Here is a 14,780-nt window from a genome sequence, read left to right on the forward strand (position 1 = left end):
CGTCATCAGCAGTGCACTGCGGGGGTGCGAGTTATAGTTAGCTGAACTAACTATAACGGGGGAATTTCATTGGTTTTTCACGAGTGAAATGTCCAGCTAACTATAACATGTGTGAAACCTATGGTTTTTTCAGTGAATTTGCAAGGTTTTTTAAATGCTAATTCCTAACTATAACGTGTGTGAAACCTTTGGTTTTTTCAGTGAATATATATATATATATATATATATATATATATATATATATATATATATATATATATATATATATATATATATATATATATATATATACATACACATATATATACATAGATACATATAAATATATATATATATATATATATATATATACATATATATATATATATATATATATATATATATATATATATATATATATATATATATATTATCTACTGGCGGTCGCAAGTAGATAGTTATAGTTAGGACCGTGTTTCCATAGGAAATCTGAAAATTCTATTTTGAATAACTTTGGCGCCGGTTGACGAATCCTCGCAAAATCTTCAAAACTAATGGGGTGCTCCGCTCAGCTCCTACCCTGAATCAAGCGGGGGCTGAGAAAAAAGGGGGGGTCCCAAAACACGTTTTCCCCATGCATTTTCCCCTAGGACCTTTAGTCGAAGGTACAGCCCGAACGGCTGAACAGAATTACTTGAAATTTGGCAAAGAGGTAGTCCTCAGGTCAGGCATGTGCCTTTTGCATATATGGTGTAAATCTGTTCAGTAGTTCCTGAGAAAATTGCATTTAAAAGCACATACATATCCATAAGCGCGCACCGTGCGTGCACGGTGCGCGCACGGTGGTGCGCGCACCATAACGTGCGCGAGCGTAATTCTGATTGGTGGTTACATGTCAGTCAACATTCGAATAGGTCGAAATCAGGAAGTGTCGGCCGCCATTTTGTGTGTTTTGTGTGTGACAGTGAAAAAGAAAGGTGGAGAACGTGAAAAGGGGGCAGGGTAGAGAGTTCCTGACCCCCTAGCCTTTGTCAGGGGGTCCCTGAAGGACCCCGAAGGGTGAAAAAAACATTTTATTTCTTTTTTAAAAAATCGCGGGGTGTGCGCACCGTTTGAGCACGGTGAAAAACCTTTAAAAAAAACAAAAACATTTTAAACAAGCCATTCCATATTACAGGATACAGTCAATCTATAACTATATACATAGGTAGCCTATTGTAAAATAAATATATTAAAAAAATAATAAAACATACATAACTTAGCATTCAAAAAACCTTACAAATTCACTTAAAAAACCATAGGTTTCACACACGTTATAGTTAGGAATTAGCATTTAAAAAACCTTGCAAATTCACTTAAAAAACCATAGGTTTCACACATTATAGTTAGCTGGACATTTCACTCGTAAAAAACCATTGAAATTCCCCCGTTATAGTTAGTTCAGATAACTATAACTCGCGCGACCGCCACTCTATCACAAGGATGATGTCATCAGTGATGTCATGAGTGATGCCACTGACCATGTCATGAGTGATGTAATATGTGACGTCATCAGCAGTGGATTGCGGGCGAGCGAGTTATAGTTATCTGAACTAACTATAACGAGGGAATTTCAATGGTTTTTTACGAGTGAAATGTCCAGCTAACTATAACATGTGTGAAACCTATGGTTTTTTAAGTGAATATATATATAAACAACTGAACCTAAAATGACAGGGAATGTACGGTTTATAACTAACTTTAACCAACAAGCATGGGATGTCAGAAAAGCCTTAAGTAAATTCTGGGATGTACTAAAGGTTGATAAAGACCTAACAAAAGAAATTCTAGACTATCCCCAGATAACATATCGGAAACCTAAATCTTTAAAAGATATGGTCTGTACAACATTGATTTCACCAGAGAGTAAAAGAAGTACTGTACAAGGATTTTATACATGCGGAAGATGTAAAGCATGTAAGTACAGTACTAATGTCAAGGAAGTTAAACTCTCGACGCATTGTAAACCCTTTAAAATTCTTAGACATTTTTCCTGCAACACTGAGTATGCAGTGTATGCGCTCAAATGTCCCTGTGACAAGTACTACATAGGAAGCACAATACATCCAGCTAAGAAACGAGTACTAGAACATTTAAGGGCTATAAAAAACGTAGATAGATAGTACCCGGTGGCGAGACACTTTGCCGCCCACCATAAGAGCAATAATAGCCTCATCTCATTTTTTGTTCTAGACAATGTTCCAGTAAAAGCACGTGGGGTTGATAGAACTCTAGAACTAAGAAGATTAGAGTCTAGATTTATTATCAAGTATCACACCATGCAACCAGAGGGACACAACTGTGATGAGGCGCTTGCAGTACATTTGGGTTAACAAAGTCCAGTATAACCATAGGTACATGATTTGTTCGGTGAGATGAGGTATCCCGGTTCTAAAGAAGCAAATACTTTGTAAAACATGTACTCATTGCTCGTCTGTATTTTTAATTGAACTAGTGTATGTAAACAATCACAAATATATATATGTTTTGACTTTTATTTTTAACTTCACTTTTACAGACTGGTGCTGAATACTTTAAGGAGAGTTTAAGACAGGACCACAAAACTGGAAGTTTATATAATGGAGGATTGAGTGAGTTGATCACGTAATACCCACTGGGGTTGAATTGACATTGCGTGCTATTTGACATTGGTCTGACAAAGCAGATTTAAAGTGAATTCGCTGATAAAAATGTATGGTATAAATCATTGTTGATACAATGTGTCATAAAATTCAGTAACAGCGTATATGGTATTAAATGTCAAATAACCATTGCCTTAAGAGAAAGGAGTAATATATGGAATATATATATACTGACAAACTCCAAAAAAGTAAAACGACACAGAAGTTTGTAGTCTGTTTTCTAGGCCCACAATGGTATGCAAGAGCACAGAGTCTGTTTTCAGTTATTTTCACTGAAGGTGTCACATGATTGTATAAACTTTGTGTAAACACATACACTCGTACTCGTGAACAAGGAGGTTTCCCTCCGAAACGCGTCGAGTGACTGGGCGTTTTTTGAAAATAAATACGTGCTGAAAACTAAAGTGGCATGGACATCGTTTTCTTTATATTGGAGACGGAGTGTTTGGATTTTTGGGAGTCGCGACCCGTCCGGGCCCGCCGCTGCGAGTGGCTGGGGTTTCTGCGCGAACTGGTGAATGGTGATATATATATATATATATATATATAAAACATATTTTAACTTTACAGAAACACACAGTCACTGGAATTATAGTTAGCTGAACTAACTATAACGGCTGAATGTATCTGTTTTGTACGAGTAAAATGTCCAACTAACTATAACGTCCCTTAATCGTGTTTTTTTCAGTGAATTGCTACATTTTTAAATGCTAATTTCTAACTATAATGTCCCTGAAACCTATGGTTTTTTCAGTGAATATATATATATATCCACAAACAATACATTTTGATGGGAGCCTCCATCCCTGCAGGGCGGCTACGTCAAAATGGGCCTGGAGTATCCCATCCCTTTAAACACACAAGAAAAAAGCATATTGAAGCCCAGATCAGGAAAGGCATCAGCATTTATTTCAATAATAATGGCAGCTTTTCTTTTCCTGACGCGTTTCAGCTGTCACAAGCAGCCTTTTTCACAGGTGAGTAGAATGCTCAGTGTCTGCTGCCTTATATTCAAATCCCCAAGTGACTGGTAGTGAAATCGTACATATCCCAACATGCACTGGTCTTGTAAATCATTCATTGTGGACTGTAATGTAAAATATACATCTTGCTTTAGCGGCGTTGATAAAAACATCACAGTCTGTTTTAAAAATTAACTGTTCCAAGTGCACATAAATTTTAAGAATGTCACGCTGTTTTTAAAAAGGCTCCCTTATATATTTAGCAATCTTTACTATATATACATATTTAATAACATCTTCTGTACAACATATGTTGTTAAATAAAATGTAAAAACATTTTGACAACTTAATGTGTACCACATTTTTAATTAGTCACTGTTAAACAGTCTTCTACACATAAGTTATTCCTCAACTTCTCTAATGCTGGGGGCGTGGCCAAGCAGCGCGAGATGGCGGCTGCTGGTTAGATTAGCTCCGTCCTGAAGCCCTTCTCCTCGACTATCTGCCGCATATATCCGCTCTTCGAGCTTTGTACCTGTAACCGGAGCCCCCGCTGACTCGACCGACACCTTGATCGCAACGATAAGGCCCCGGTATCCGGAGATCTCGACATCGGAGATTTAGGCCTCCACACGAGCGGCAACCGGGCAGTGGCGTACATGCAACAACCGACAGCGTAACAACGCACGGCGGAGTCGATTGTGCGCCAGAGGGAGGCCTGGCTGAAACATCGGATTTCCCCCTGGGACTTCCTATTGCGGTGAGGGTGCCCCATCATCCTGTTCATCGCGGGTGAAGCGCATACTACCAGCGACTGGGTCCTGTGCCCCCGTAATTATAGTGGTTGCCCGAGATCCTACCCGCGGGTGGCGTGCCAATGGTGACTGGCCCGGACAGACATTGGTTGCCTTAACGTCCCGTGCCTGTGCTACGGCCGCGCTACTGACACATTCCATTCTGGGTGGTAGTAGCAGTGCAGGACCACGACTGACTCTGCCCCGGCCGGCCCGGTGCCACAATAGACAAGAGTTGCGGAGTTGCTGAGGCTGCGCCAGAAGGCTTGGGTGCGACTGAGGTTTTGAACGTTACTGAAGCGGCTGGGGCTGCTTTTCCCTCGTGGATCGCTGCAGCCTGACTCCCGGGTTTGGGTGTGCAGGAGGACTGAGCACACTGGTAGACTACCCTGAAGGGCTGTGTCACTCTTGGATCCTGCCGCCCCCAACCAAACGACGACACTAGCAGCATAGGAGCCAGATACGTCCCCCAATTCACTGCCGGGGAAACTCCATGGACCACGGGTGGTGCAGCTAGTCAATGGAACCGTGAATACTGCCTGAGCCACTCATGATGTCAGGCTCCAAGGGGTTGAGAACGATCCAGCAGAATAAGCTGGACCGCTACATGCTACCAAAGGCCTCACCCCAAGACCAGCGGGCAAAGGATAAGGCGCATGGAGGAACGGATGAACAGCCCTCGGAGCTCACACTCAAAGATGTCATGGAGGCCATTTCTGGGGTGCGGGCATCTATGAAACACCGAATGGACGTACTCTCCACAGACGTCACATTGATACGGGCGGACCTGTCGAAGGTCAAACAACTGGAGATTACCGCCACGAGCATGGTAGACAACACTTCCCACCTGCAGACTGAGATACGCGAATTACAGTCCTTCCGAAAGATTGCTGAGGGTGAGCTTGATGACTATGAGGGACGCAATAATGTACGCATCCTTGGTGTGCAGGAACGGGCAGAGGGGCAGGCCCCGGACCTCTTTGTCGAGGAACTTATACTTACCCACCTCCAACCTAAAGGCCTGTCAAAATTCTTCATGATTGAAAGGGCGCACAGGGTCCCGGGGGGGAAGACCGAAGCCTGGGGCTCCCCCACCACCGATACTAGCATGTGTGCTGAACTACCGTGACAGGGACACTATTCTCCAAAATGCCAAGGCGGGTCCACCATTGAAGTACGAAAACGCTATGATCACCTTTTTCCCGGACTTCATGCAGGCGGTTCAGAAGCAATGCCGCTCCTTCCTGGCGGTGAAGAAGATGCTCCGGGACAAGGGGTTAAAGTACGCTATGCTGTTCCCTGCACGCTTCCGGGTGGAATCCGGTGGTAAGGCCTGGTTCTTCGATACCCCGGAATCTGCATCAGACTGGCTGCATTATTGGCGTGGAGTCCTAGACCATGCTTTTGACCAGAGAGACTAGCGGCCTTGTCTGCATAAGGAGAGACTGCATGCCGGAGGCCCTTCGGAACTTGTTATGCGACAGCATGGCCCCCTGCATCGACGGGGGCCTCAGGTATCCATCCATGGGGGTGTCACTGCCTCACGGGGTCTGATACCATCCAACAGTGAATGACACCAAGACTTGCCCTCTCGAGGAGCGGATGAGACATTGATCGTTTTGAGAGGGGAGGGGGGGATGTAGCGACTCTTTCACCCCCTCATTTCCACTTTTAGTTTCCTAGTTGGGCGACAGGGCACTCTGCAAGTTGGAATCATGGGCAGTTTTAGGCCCGGATTGCAGGGGGACAAGGGGGGGTTGTTGTGATTGGGGACATTTTGTTTGTTTTATTTGTTTTAAATCAGCACGGGCAGACACTACTCCCGGGGGAGAACTGATGACTTCACATCACTCACGTACAAATGCATGGGGACTGCAATCTTGAACTCTTGAGCTGGAATGTGAACGGGTTACGATACAAGATCAAGAGATGTGTTGTGCTTCAATACATTAGGAGACATGCCCTGATGTAGTCCTCCTACAGGAGACCCACCTAGTGGGCAATACTTGCAAGGCACTCAACAGATGAGGTTAAAAGTTAGTGACACACGCAGGCTTCACCACTAGTTCCCGAGGTGTGGGTATATTGCTGCGGGGCTCCCTTCCCTTTATTGTCCAGTCCACATGGACAGATGACCTAGGGCAATACATTGGTGTCACGGGAAAATGGGAGGGGCACACGATCACCTGCATGTCTGTCTATGTCCCTCCGGGACTGCAATCTCCCACGTTCAAAGACCTGGGGACAGTGCTGCTCTCCCTGCCGGAGGGCCTTTTGTTGATGGGATAGACAACCCCGCGAAACATTGGCGCAGCAGCCGAAAAGGTTGCCTGATTTTCTGGAAACACTTGGCCTCACTGATACATGGAGAGCATTCCACCCAGACAGTGTCCAGTACACTTTCTACTCAGGTGCACACAAGAGTTTCTCCCATCTTGACTACGTACTCATCCCTGCAACACAGTTGACATTTGTTTGAGAAATTAGACATCTAGCGAGGGGCATATCCGACCACTCCCTGGTGTGGGCTCACGTGGCGCTGGGACGGGGTGGTGGGGGCAGGATAGCCCCCATTAAACCGTGTTCGCTCCGAGACCCTGGGATACTTAAGGCTCTAATGCAGGCTATTGACCAATACTTCCAGGAAAACAAGGGCACTGTAGACTCCTCCCAGACGTTATGGGAAGTGTTCAAAACAGTGGTCCGAGGGCAGGCGCTTTCCCTGATAGCTGAGGCACGTAAAGAGAGGATAAAAAACCTGGTAACTGTAGAGAGAGAAATCCTTGGACTGGAAGAGGAATTAGAAGGGGGAGTAACACAGGAAAAGATCCATGCCTTGCAGCGCAAGCGAGACGAATACAAGGCGATAGCTACTGAGAGAGCAAAATCCTTTGCAAGAGAAACCAAGGGCACGGTGTCCGATCTCGGTGACAAAGCCGGGAAGCTACTAGCGTGGCTGGACAAGAAAAATATGGCGTCTAGACTGGTACCGGAGATAGCTTATTGTAATGGTTTATTGCTCACAGACCCGCAGGCCATTGCTGACACGTTCTCTGCCCACTATTGCGATATCTACCGCACACAAACAAGCTACACTGAAGAGGACTCTCACTGCATGCTCAGGGATATTGCCCTTCCTATCTTGCAAACTGAGGAGCGAGCGGTCTTAGACAGTGACTTCACAAATGATGAGATCGTGGCAGCCATTAGAAGCTTCCAGACTGGCAAGGTTCTAGGCCCCAAGGCCTACCAATCGAGCTGTACAAATTGGCGCCTGACAAACTGGCCCTTTATCTGTGGTCCATGTTCGTCGAAAGTAGGGAATGGGGGGTTCTACCACTTGACCAGCGGACAGCCACAATTGTCACAATCCATAAAGACGGCAAACCCAGGTCGGATTGTGCGTCGTACAGACCAATCTCCCTTCTAAATGCTGAACCCAAAATTCTTGCTAAACTCCTGGTTAACCGCCTCATTAAAATAATAGGTGGTCTGGTGCACCCGGACCAGTCGGGCATCATGCCACACCGCAACACAGCCCTGAACCTGCGGAGAGTGCATGGCGTGATGGGACGACTGAGCACGATACAAGAACCGGCAATCATAGTCTTGTTGGATACTACAATGGCATTTGACACAAGAGAATGGCCCTACCTCTTTGCTGTGCACACGAAGATGGGATTCGGCAGGGTTTAATCCAGTGGGTTCGGCTTCTATACTCTGAACCCTTGGCATAGGTAGTGATGAATAACAAAATGTCGGCACTCTTTTCACTGGGATGGGGTACCCGATAGGGCTACCCACTCTCTCCCCTCATGTTCACCCTGGCGCTGGAACCCCTAGCAGCGTGGATCCAGAGGGACCCTGTTATATGGGGATTGAAGTGGGCTCCATTGTGGGAGGACCGCATCTCACTATATGCAGATGATATCCTCCTTTTCCTAGCAGCTCCCACAAAATCGCTGATTGCGGTTTTTGATATCCTGTTAATCTTCGGTAGGTTCTCCGGCTACTCCATTAACTGGTGCAAGTCTCTCATTTACGTTTTGCATGGGGGCCTCCCCATCGTCCCTATGGACTGTCCCATCCAAATCACCACTGAGGGCTTTACCTATTTGGGAATCTATGTGACGTCCGACCACCAGCTCTGCTACAGTCGTAACCTCCTCCCGCCACTGCGCAGGCTGAAGCGGGATACTGCTGCATGGAAGAGACTCCCTCTCTCGCTGCTGGGCAGGGCAGCACTTTTCAAGATGATGTCCCTGCCTCGCTTTCTCTACGTGCTCCAAAACTTCCCAGACCCAGTGCCCGCGGGTTACTTTAGAGAAATTGAGAGTCTGCAGAGGGAATTATTGTGGGGAGGGAAGACTTGAATAGCGCTCCACAAACTCGCCCTTAACTGGTACAATGGGGGGATCAGCCTCCCAGACCTCAAGAAATATTATTGGGTGGCACACCTTGCAGCAATCAATCATGGCACTTACCGTAGTGTAGATGATCCGGGCTATGCTATGGACCAGTGCGAGAGCTACAATAGAGCGCTCTACGCTAGGCCAAAGCGCTTCCCCCTGACAGGACCGACGAAACGCTCAGTGCATGTCTGGCATACAGCCACCAAGAGCCTGGGCTGGGGCCGGAAAATAACGCTAGCCATGCCACTCTGGGACTCTGAGATTCTAGGTGATCCCTGGAAGTCAAAGGGCTTTGATAAGTGGATTTCATTGGGATCTCAAATATCGGAGATTTGTGTGTGGGGGGAGCAGTGGTGACCTTTGCCTATCTGCAGCAGAAATATGAGCTCGCCAACACAGAATGCTTTCGTTACCTTCAGGTCTGCCATGCACTGCAGGCGCACATACCCGGCACTTCCCTCCCAGACTACACGCCCCTTGAGGACAGACTGCTTGACGGCTACCTGCCAGAAAAATCGATCTCCCTCACTTACAAGAAAATTGTTATTAACGCAACTGATCCCCTTCAGGGACTCAGGGCAAAATGGGAAAGAGACGGCCTAGAATTGGATGACGAGGAATGGCAGGAGGCATTATCCACCCCAAGAGAGGTGGCTATATCGGTAAAGCTACGCCTAGTTCAGCTCAAAATCCTACATAGGGTGCATGTCACTGGGCCCTGTTTGGTCCGAATGGGGAGGGCTGATGAGGGTGTGTGCAGGCGAAAGTGTGGCTCTGAGGGAACATTTATGCACATAATATGGGAGTGTGACCTCATTCAGAGATACAGGCATCAAATCCACACAGTACTGGGCGAAGTAATGGGCCTTGATATCCGCCTTGAGGCGAAGAGATGCCTGTTAAATATATGGGAACCCACAGATTTGGGGAGAATGGGCAAGACTTGGGTAACACTGGGACTAATGTTGGCTAAAAGGAACATAGCACAGCCGTGGGGAGCCACCAACCCCCCTGCCCTCGCGGATTGGAAGAAAAACAGGGATTGGTGCATGTTCCGGGAGAAAATGGTTTATGTTGCAAGGGGGTACCCGAAGAAATGGTCGTTGATTTGGGGGGCCTGGAACGCATACCATGGGGAAATTTGTAGCCCACCGTGTAGAGCTAGTATTGAAGACTTGTCCTCACCATGAAATGTATTATCTACAGCTCTTTGATTTTAATCTGAATGCAATTTTGTACTGTCAAAATGTCCTCGAATTAACTCCTCCTGCCTGTCATTTATCCCTGTACCTTTTGCCTCTTTGCTGATTTTTTGTTTGTCGAATGTCAAAAAGAATTATATTAAAAAAAAAATCTATAATGCCATTTTATTCTTTATTTTATTCTTTTTGGGTTTGATATGTTTTATACCCCAGGGATATTTTTTCCCTTGTACCTGAAATAGTCAACCATTTTACTTTTCACCATTTAGATATTTGGACATTGAGCAGTAGTGACCTTACTAATTTCGCTGTACCTTAGAGCTGCTGGTTCAGAAAGTAATTTACCTTTCAGGTTTCTGTTTCTTTTGTATTTCAAGTAACTGGTCTCTGTGTTTGTTACATCCTCCAAATTCAGACAACATACATCTGTTATTATCGGAAAAAGAGTGGATGAAAGAATATTTAGAATATGAATATGAGCAATGACTTGTTATTCTAATTTCTAATTTCGTATATGATTTGTTTTATATAAACATATTTACTAGATGATATTTATTTGACATTTTTTCAATCGCACTCCTGTGTGTTTATTCAGCTCCTCTCATTTGATTGTGTTCACAGTGGAAGTATCTGTCTGTAGTTTCTGTGTTTCTACCTGTAACAATGATCAGAATGATTTTTCTGATCATTGTTACAGGTAGAACACAAAGAACACAAACTACAGACAGATACTTCCACTGTGAACACAATCAGATGAGAGGAGACGAATAAAGACTTATTATACTAAGCTCTGTGTGTGGCAGGGCCAGCATTGAGTACCCAGGCTGGGAAGATGCTACAGCTAGTTGCTAATTTAGAGTAATGAGGAATTTAAACTTTTGTTATGAGTGACAAATGTTTGGGAAATACAAGTATCAGAAATATGATGGATTCTTCTCAATACAATCAAAATTAAAGCTTTTTATATTCAGTTCATAAAATTAGTAAATAGGCACCTTAATCGAAGATTTGTTTGCTCTAATATAGCATTTAATATTTGGATATAGAACTCCATTACTGAAGCCATGAAATGAGAAATCAAATTATCCTTTCTCACGTAGTTAACTGTTTGCTAACTTATTGTAACCTGCCATTAGAAATGTTATGTTCTGTCTCTAAATTGCAATTGACTTTTTATCTCTCAGTTTTGGATTGCAGAATTTACAGTTGGTCCACGCCATGGTGTTTGCAATTAATGAAATTAACAACAACCCAACCCTTTTACCCAACATCACCCTGGGATTCCAGATCTATGACTCGTGTACACTGATCAAGCGCTCACTCAAGGGAACTCTATGGATGCTTTCAGGACAAGGGGTGCCTACTCCAAACTACCAGTGTGGGAGAAGACTGGCACCAGCTGCCATCATTGGAGATTCGGGATCCACAAACTCAATTGTTCTTGCACATATCCTGGGACTGTATAGACACCCCCAGGTAAGATCAGGGGATATTATGACTGTGTTTAATACCAGATAGCAGTAAACATTTGTGCAGTGCAAATATTTTTTTCTGGTATTGTAAAGAAGATAGGTGCATTGAGGTATGGTATCAGAATATCATAGTCAGAATATCATATACAAAAATATCATTGTAGGAAGGTTAATGAGAGAAAATCTAAACTGGAGCAATATGTTTGCAGTAAACAATATTTGGAACACTATTTAAATCAAATAACATTTCTATGATATTATAAAATACAATCTGCCTAGAACCTGAGCTTTTCATCTCTGACTAAAAAGCGCATTTTCTCTTTGTCATACATCATGTGATAAAAAAAGTAAATAGGTGGTATTTCAGCAGGTTTCTTTAACAAATATGTTTGTGTGGTTACCCTCTATCAGCGAGTATTTGACCAAAGTGTATCATACCACAGGAGAATATTCTCTTCACTGTCCAGTAGTCATTTAATTGGTGCATTAGCTATACGTGTTCTATACAGAGCTTCCAATGCAGTGAATAGATTGTAAAGGATCCTTCCACTGCAGCAGAAGCCCAATGTTTTAATGTATTTATGCTTGCAGAACAACATGGGAGCATTGACACTCATATGTCCAGGGCCTGTTGTCCTCATGACCTAGAACGTCTGCACTGATGTCTGTCCACTATCGTTATGAGGGGCACACTGTTTTATGTAAGTTGGATTGGACTACTTGACTTGAAAATGGGCAGCTGAAGCTTTTGGCTGTCTAACCCCTTTCTTCTGCTCCCCGCGGCCCGTAGTTAGGGAGCAGCAGGCCCTAACCACTTACAATGACTGGAACTGTATCTACCAACTCCTTCATAGCTGCACTGTTTACACATTTAGAGTGTAACAAATGTTTCCTTGATCTGTTCCGGCCCTTCCAGCTGAACTTGTGAGTCCTTGGTGGGAGGAGGCGAAACGTGCCTGTGCAGGACAGAACAGCATGAGGAGGTTAATTCTGCCTACATGTGGACTCATACACACCTTGATGCCCACACTCTGCTGTGCCCTACCACCAATTTCTGGCCCATAGGTGCTGATGCCTAGCTGTTGTTTAGTGGATGGGACACTGAAGACCATGGAGAGTACTCAAGAGGAATCACTGCCCCATCTAAACATGTAGCAGCGATCATATAGGTTCAGAGCCACGGCCAGCTACCAAGGAGATATACAGCTTTCATGCACAACCCCATTATTTTTAATAGCTGTGCAATGTTTTTTTTAATTTTACAGTAGGGTCCAGGAAGAACCTGTGTTTAAAATGCCCATCTTTTGCCTGGTACCCTTCCAGATTTTGATTTCTTTAACTGAATCAGTTTTTGTTGGGCATAGGACTCTACACACACTTCGATCATGCTAACCAGCAGTAAAGTGCTTATGCCCCCCATTTGAAACATGAAAAAATTGGCACACACCTAATTGGTATAAGTAATTTAAGTCCTTTTTGACTTGGGGTTTTTAGAAGTCCAAACAAAATAATTTTTTAATAATGAAACAAGACATTTCTTGAATGTTTTCAATTTTAGCACTTCATAACAGTAGGCATCAGCATTACTTATAAAAAATGACCTCTTAATTACCACAAATTTATAAACTAATAAGGGGTGCGACTACAGAATACTGAGATAGCTTTGATTGATTTTAATCACACTCTAAGATGGCCACCATGATTCCGTCAAATATGACGTAATTCGATACCACCAGGCTAATTCCTTTCAGCTGCGGTTAATTTACCCTGCTCGGCGGCTTCAGAGGCAGGTATTTAAAACAGGTCCCGTCTGTTACACAGTACCTTCCTGATGCAGCGGAGCGGGTAGGTGAGTAAGTACTACCATTTGGAGGCCAACTCTGACACCGGCGACTAACGAAGGTAAGAGGTATTGGGGAGTGGTGTTAGCAGCCTTAAGTCTTAAATGGAATACTGGCACCTTTGTTTGTTTATTTTTGAATACCCGCCCTAGTCGCGGCCGGGTTACTGGAATCGCTAAACACTGTGCCTCCTTATTTTTTTAATTGAGGGGCATAGAAAGCGGCAAGACTACCAGACACACCGGCCTGACTTGAGCACCCTAATATTGAATAATCGTGTCATATGTTTAGATTTACAACGACGGGCTTAGTCCACCCTGATCCATACCTCCTGCACTTCGTAATATAGTTAGCCAGAGCCAAGAAGTGAGCGCTTATCTGAAGTGCTTGCAGCCTACTTCTATCTGATACTCTTTGCCTCTTTATACAACAGAGACACTGCACTGTGTGTCCAAATTACTCTGCTGTGATCTGATGAGGCAGCACATAGCTGCACTGTTTACACATTTAGAGTGTAACAAATGTTTCCTTGATCTGTTCCGGCCCTTCCAGCTGAACTTGTGAGTCCTTGGTGGGAGGAGGCGAAACGTGCCTGTGCAGGACAGAACAGCATGAGGAGGTTAATTCTGCCTACATGTGGACTCATACACACCTTGATGCCCACACTCTGCTGTGCCCTACCACCAATTTCTGGCCCATAGGTGCTGATGCCTAGCTGTTGTTTAGTGGATGGGACACTGAAGACCATGGAGAGTACTCAAGAGGAATCACTGCCCCATCTAAACATGTAGCAGCGATCATATAGGTTCAGAGCCACGGCCAGCTACCAAGGAGATATACAGCTTTCATGCACAACCCCATTATTTTTAATAGCTGTGCAATGTTTTTTTTAATTTTACAGTAGGGTCCAGGAAGAACCTGTGTTTAAAATGCCCATCTTTTGCCTGGTACCCTTCCAGATTTTGATTTCTTTAACTGAATCAGTTTTTGTTGGGCATAGGACTCTACACACACTTCGATCATGCTAACCAGCAGTAAAGTGCTTATGCCCCCCATTTGAAACATGAAAAAATTGGCACACACCTAATTGGTATAAGTAATTTAAGTCCTTTTTGACTTGGGGTTTTTAGAAGTCCAAACAAAATAATTTTTTAATAATGAAACAAGACATTTCTTGAATGTTTTCAATTTTAGCACTTCATAACAGTAGGCATCAGCATTACTTATAAAAAATGACCTCTTAATTACCACAAATTTATAAACTAATAAGGGGTGCGACTACAGAATACTGAGATAGCTTTGATTGATTTTAATCACACTCTAAGATGGCCACCATGATTCCGTCAAATATGACGTAATTCGATACCACCAGGCTAATTCCTTTCAGCTGCGGTTAATTTACCCTGCTCGGCGGCTTCAGAGGCAGGTATTTAAAAC

The 14,780-nt window shown here is 44.0% G+C and overlaps 1 protein-coding gene across 1 annotated transcript in view; it reads left to right on the top strand.

The window, feature by feature from the left end:
- Positions 1-14,780, top strand: part of LOC146782758 (extracellular calcium-sensing receptor-like) — a 303,286-nt gene that overhangs the window by 113,538 nt on the left and 174,968 nt on the right. Inside the window, exon 4 of the mRNA XM_085637232.1 lies at positions 11,237-11,506. Coding sequence (XP_085493358.1) covers positions 11,249-11,506 — 258 coding nt within the window. The 5' untranslated portion in view covers positions 11,237-11,248. The remainder of the gene's footprint in view (positions 1-11,236; positions 11,507-14,780) is intronic.

Source organism: Triturus cristatus, chromosome 12, assembly GCF_964204655.1.
Source record: "Triturus cristatus chromosome 12, aTriCri1.1, whole genome shotgun sequence".
NCBI lineage: Eukaryota > Metazoa > Chordata > Amphibia > Caudata > Salamandridae > Triturus > Triturus cristatus.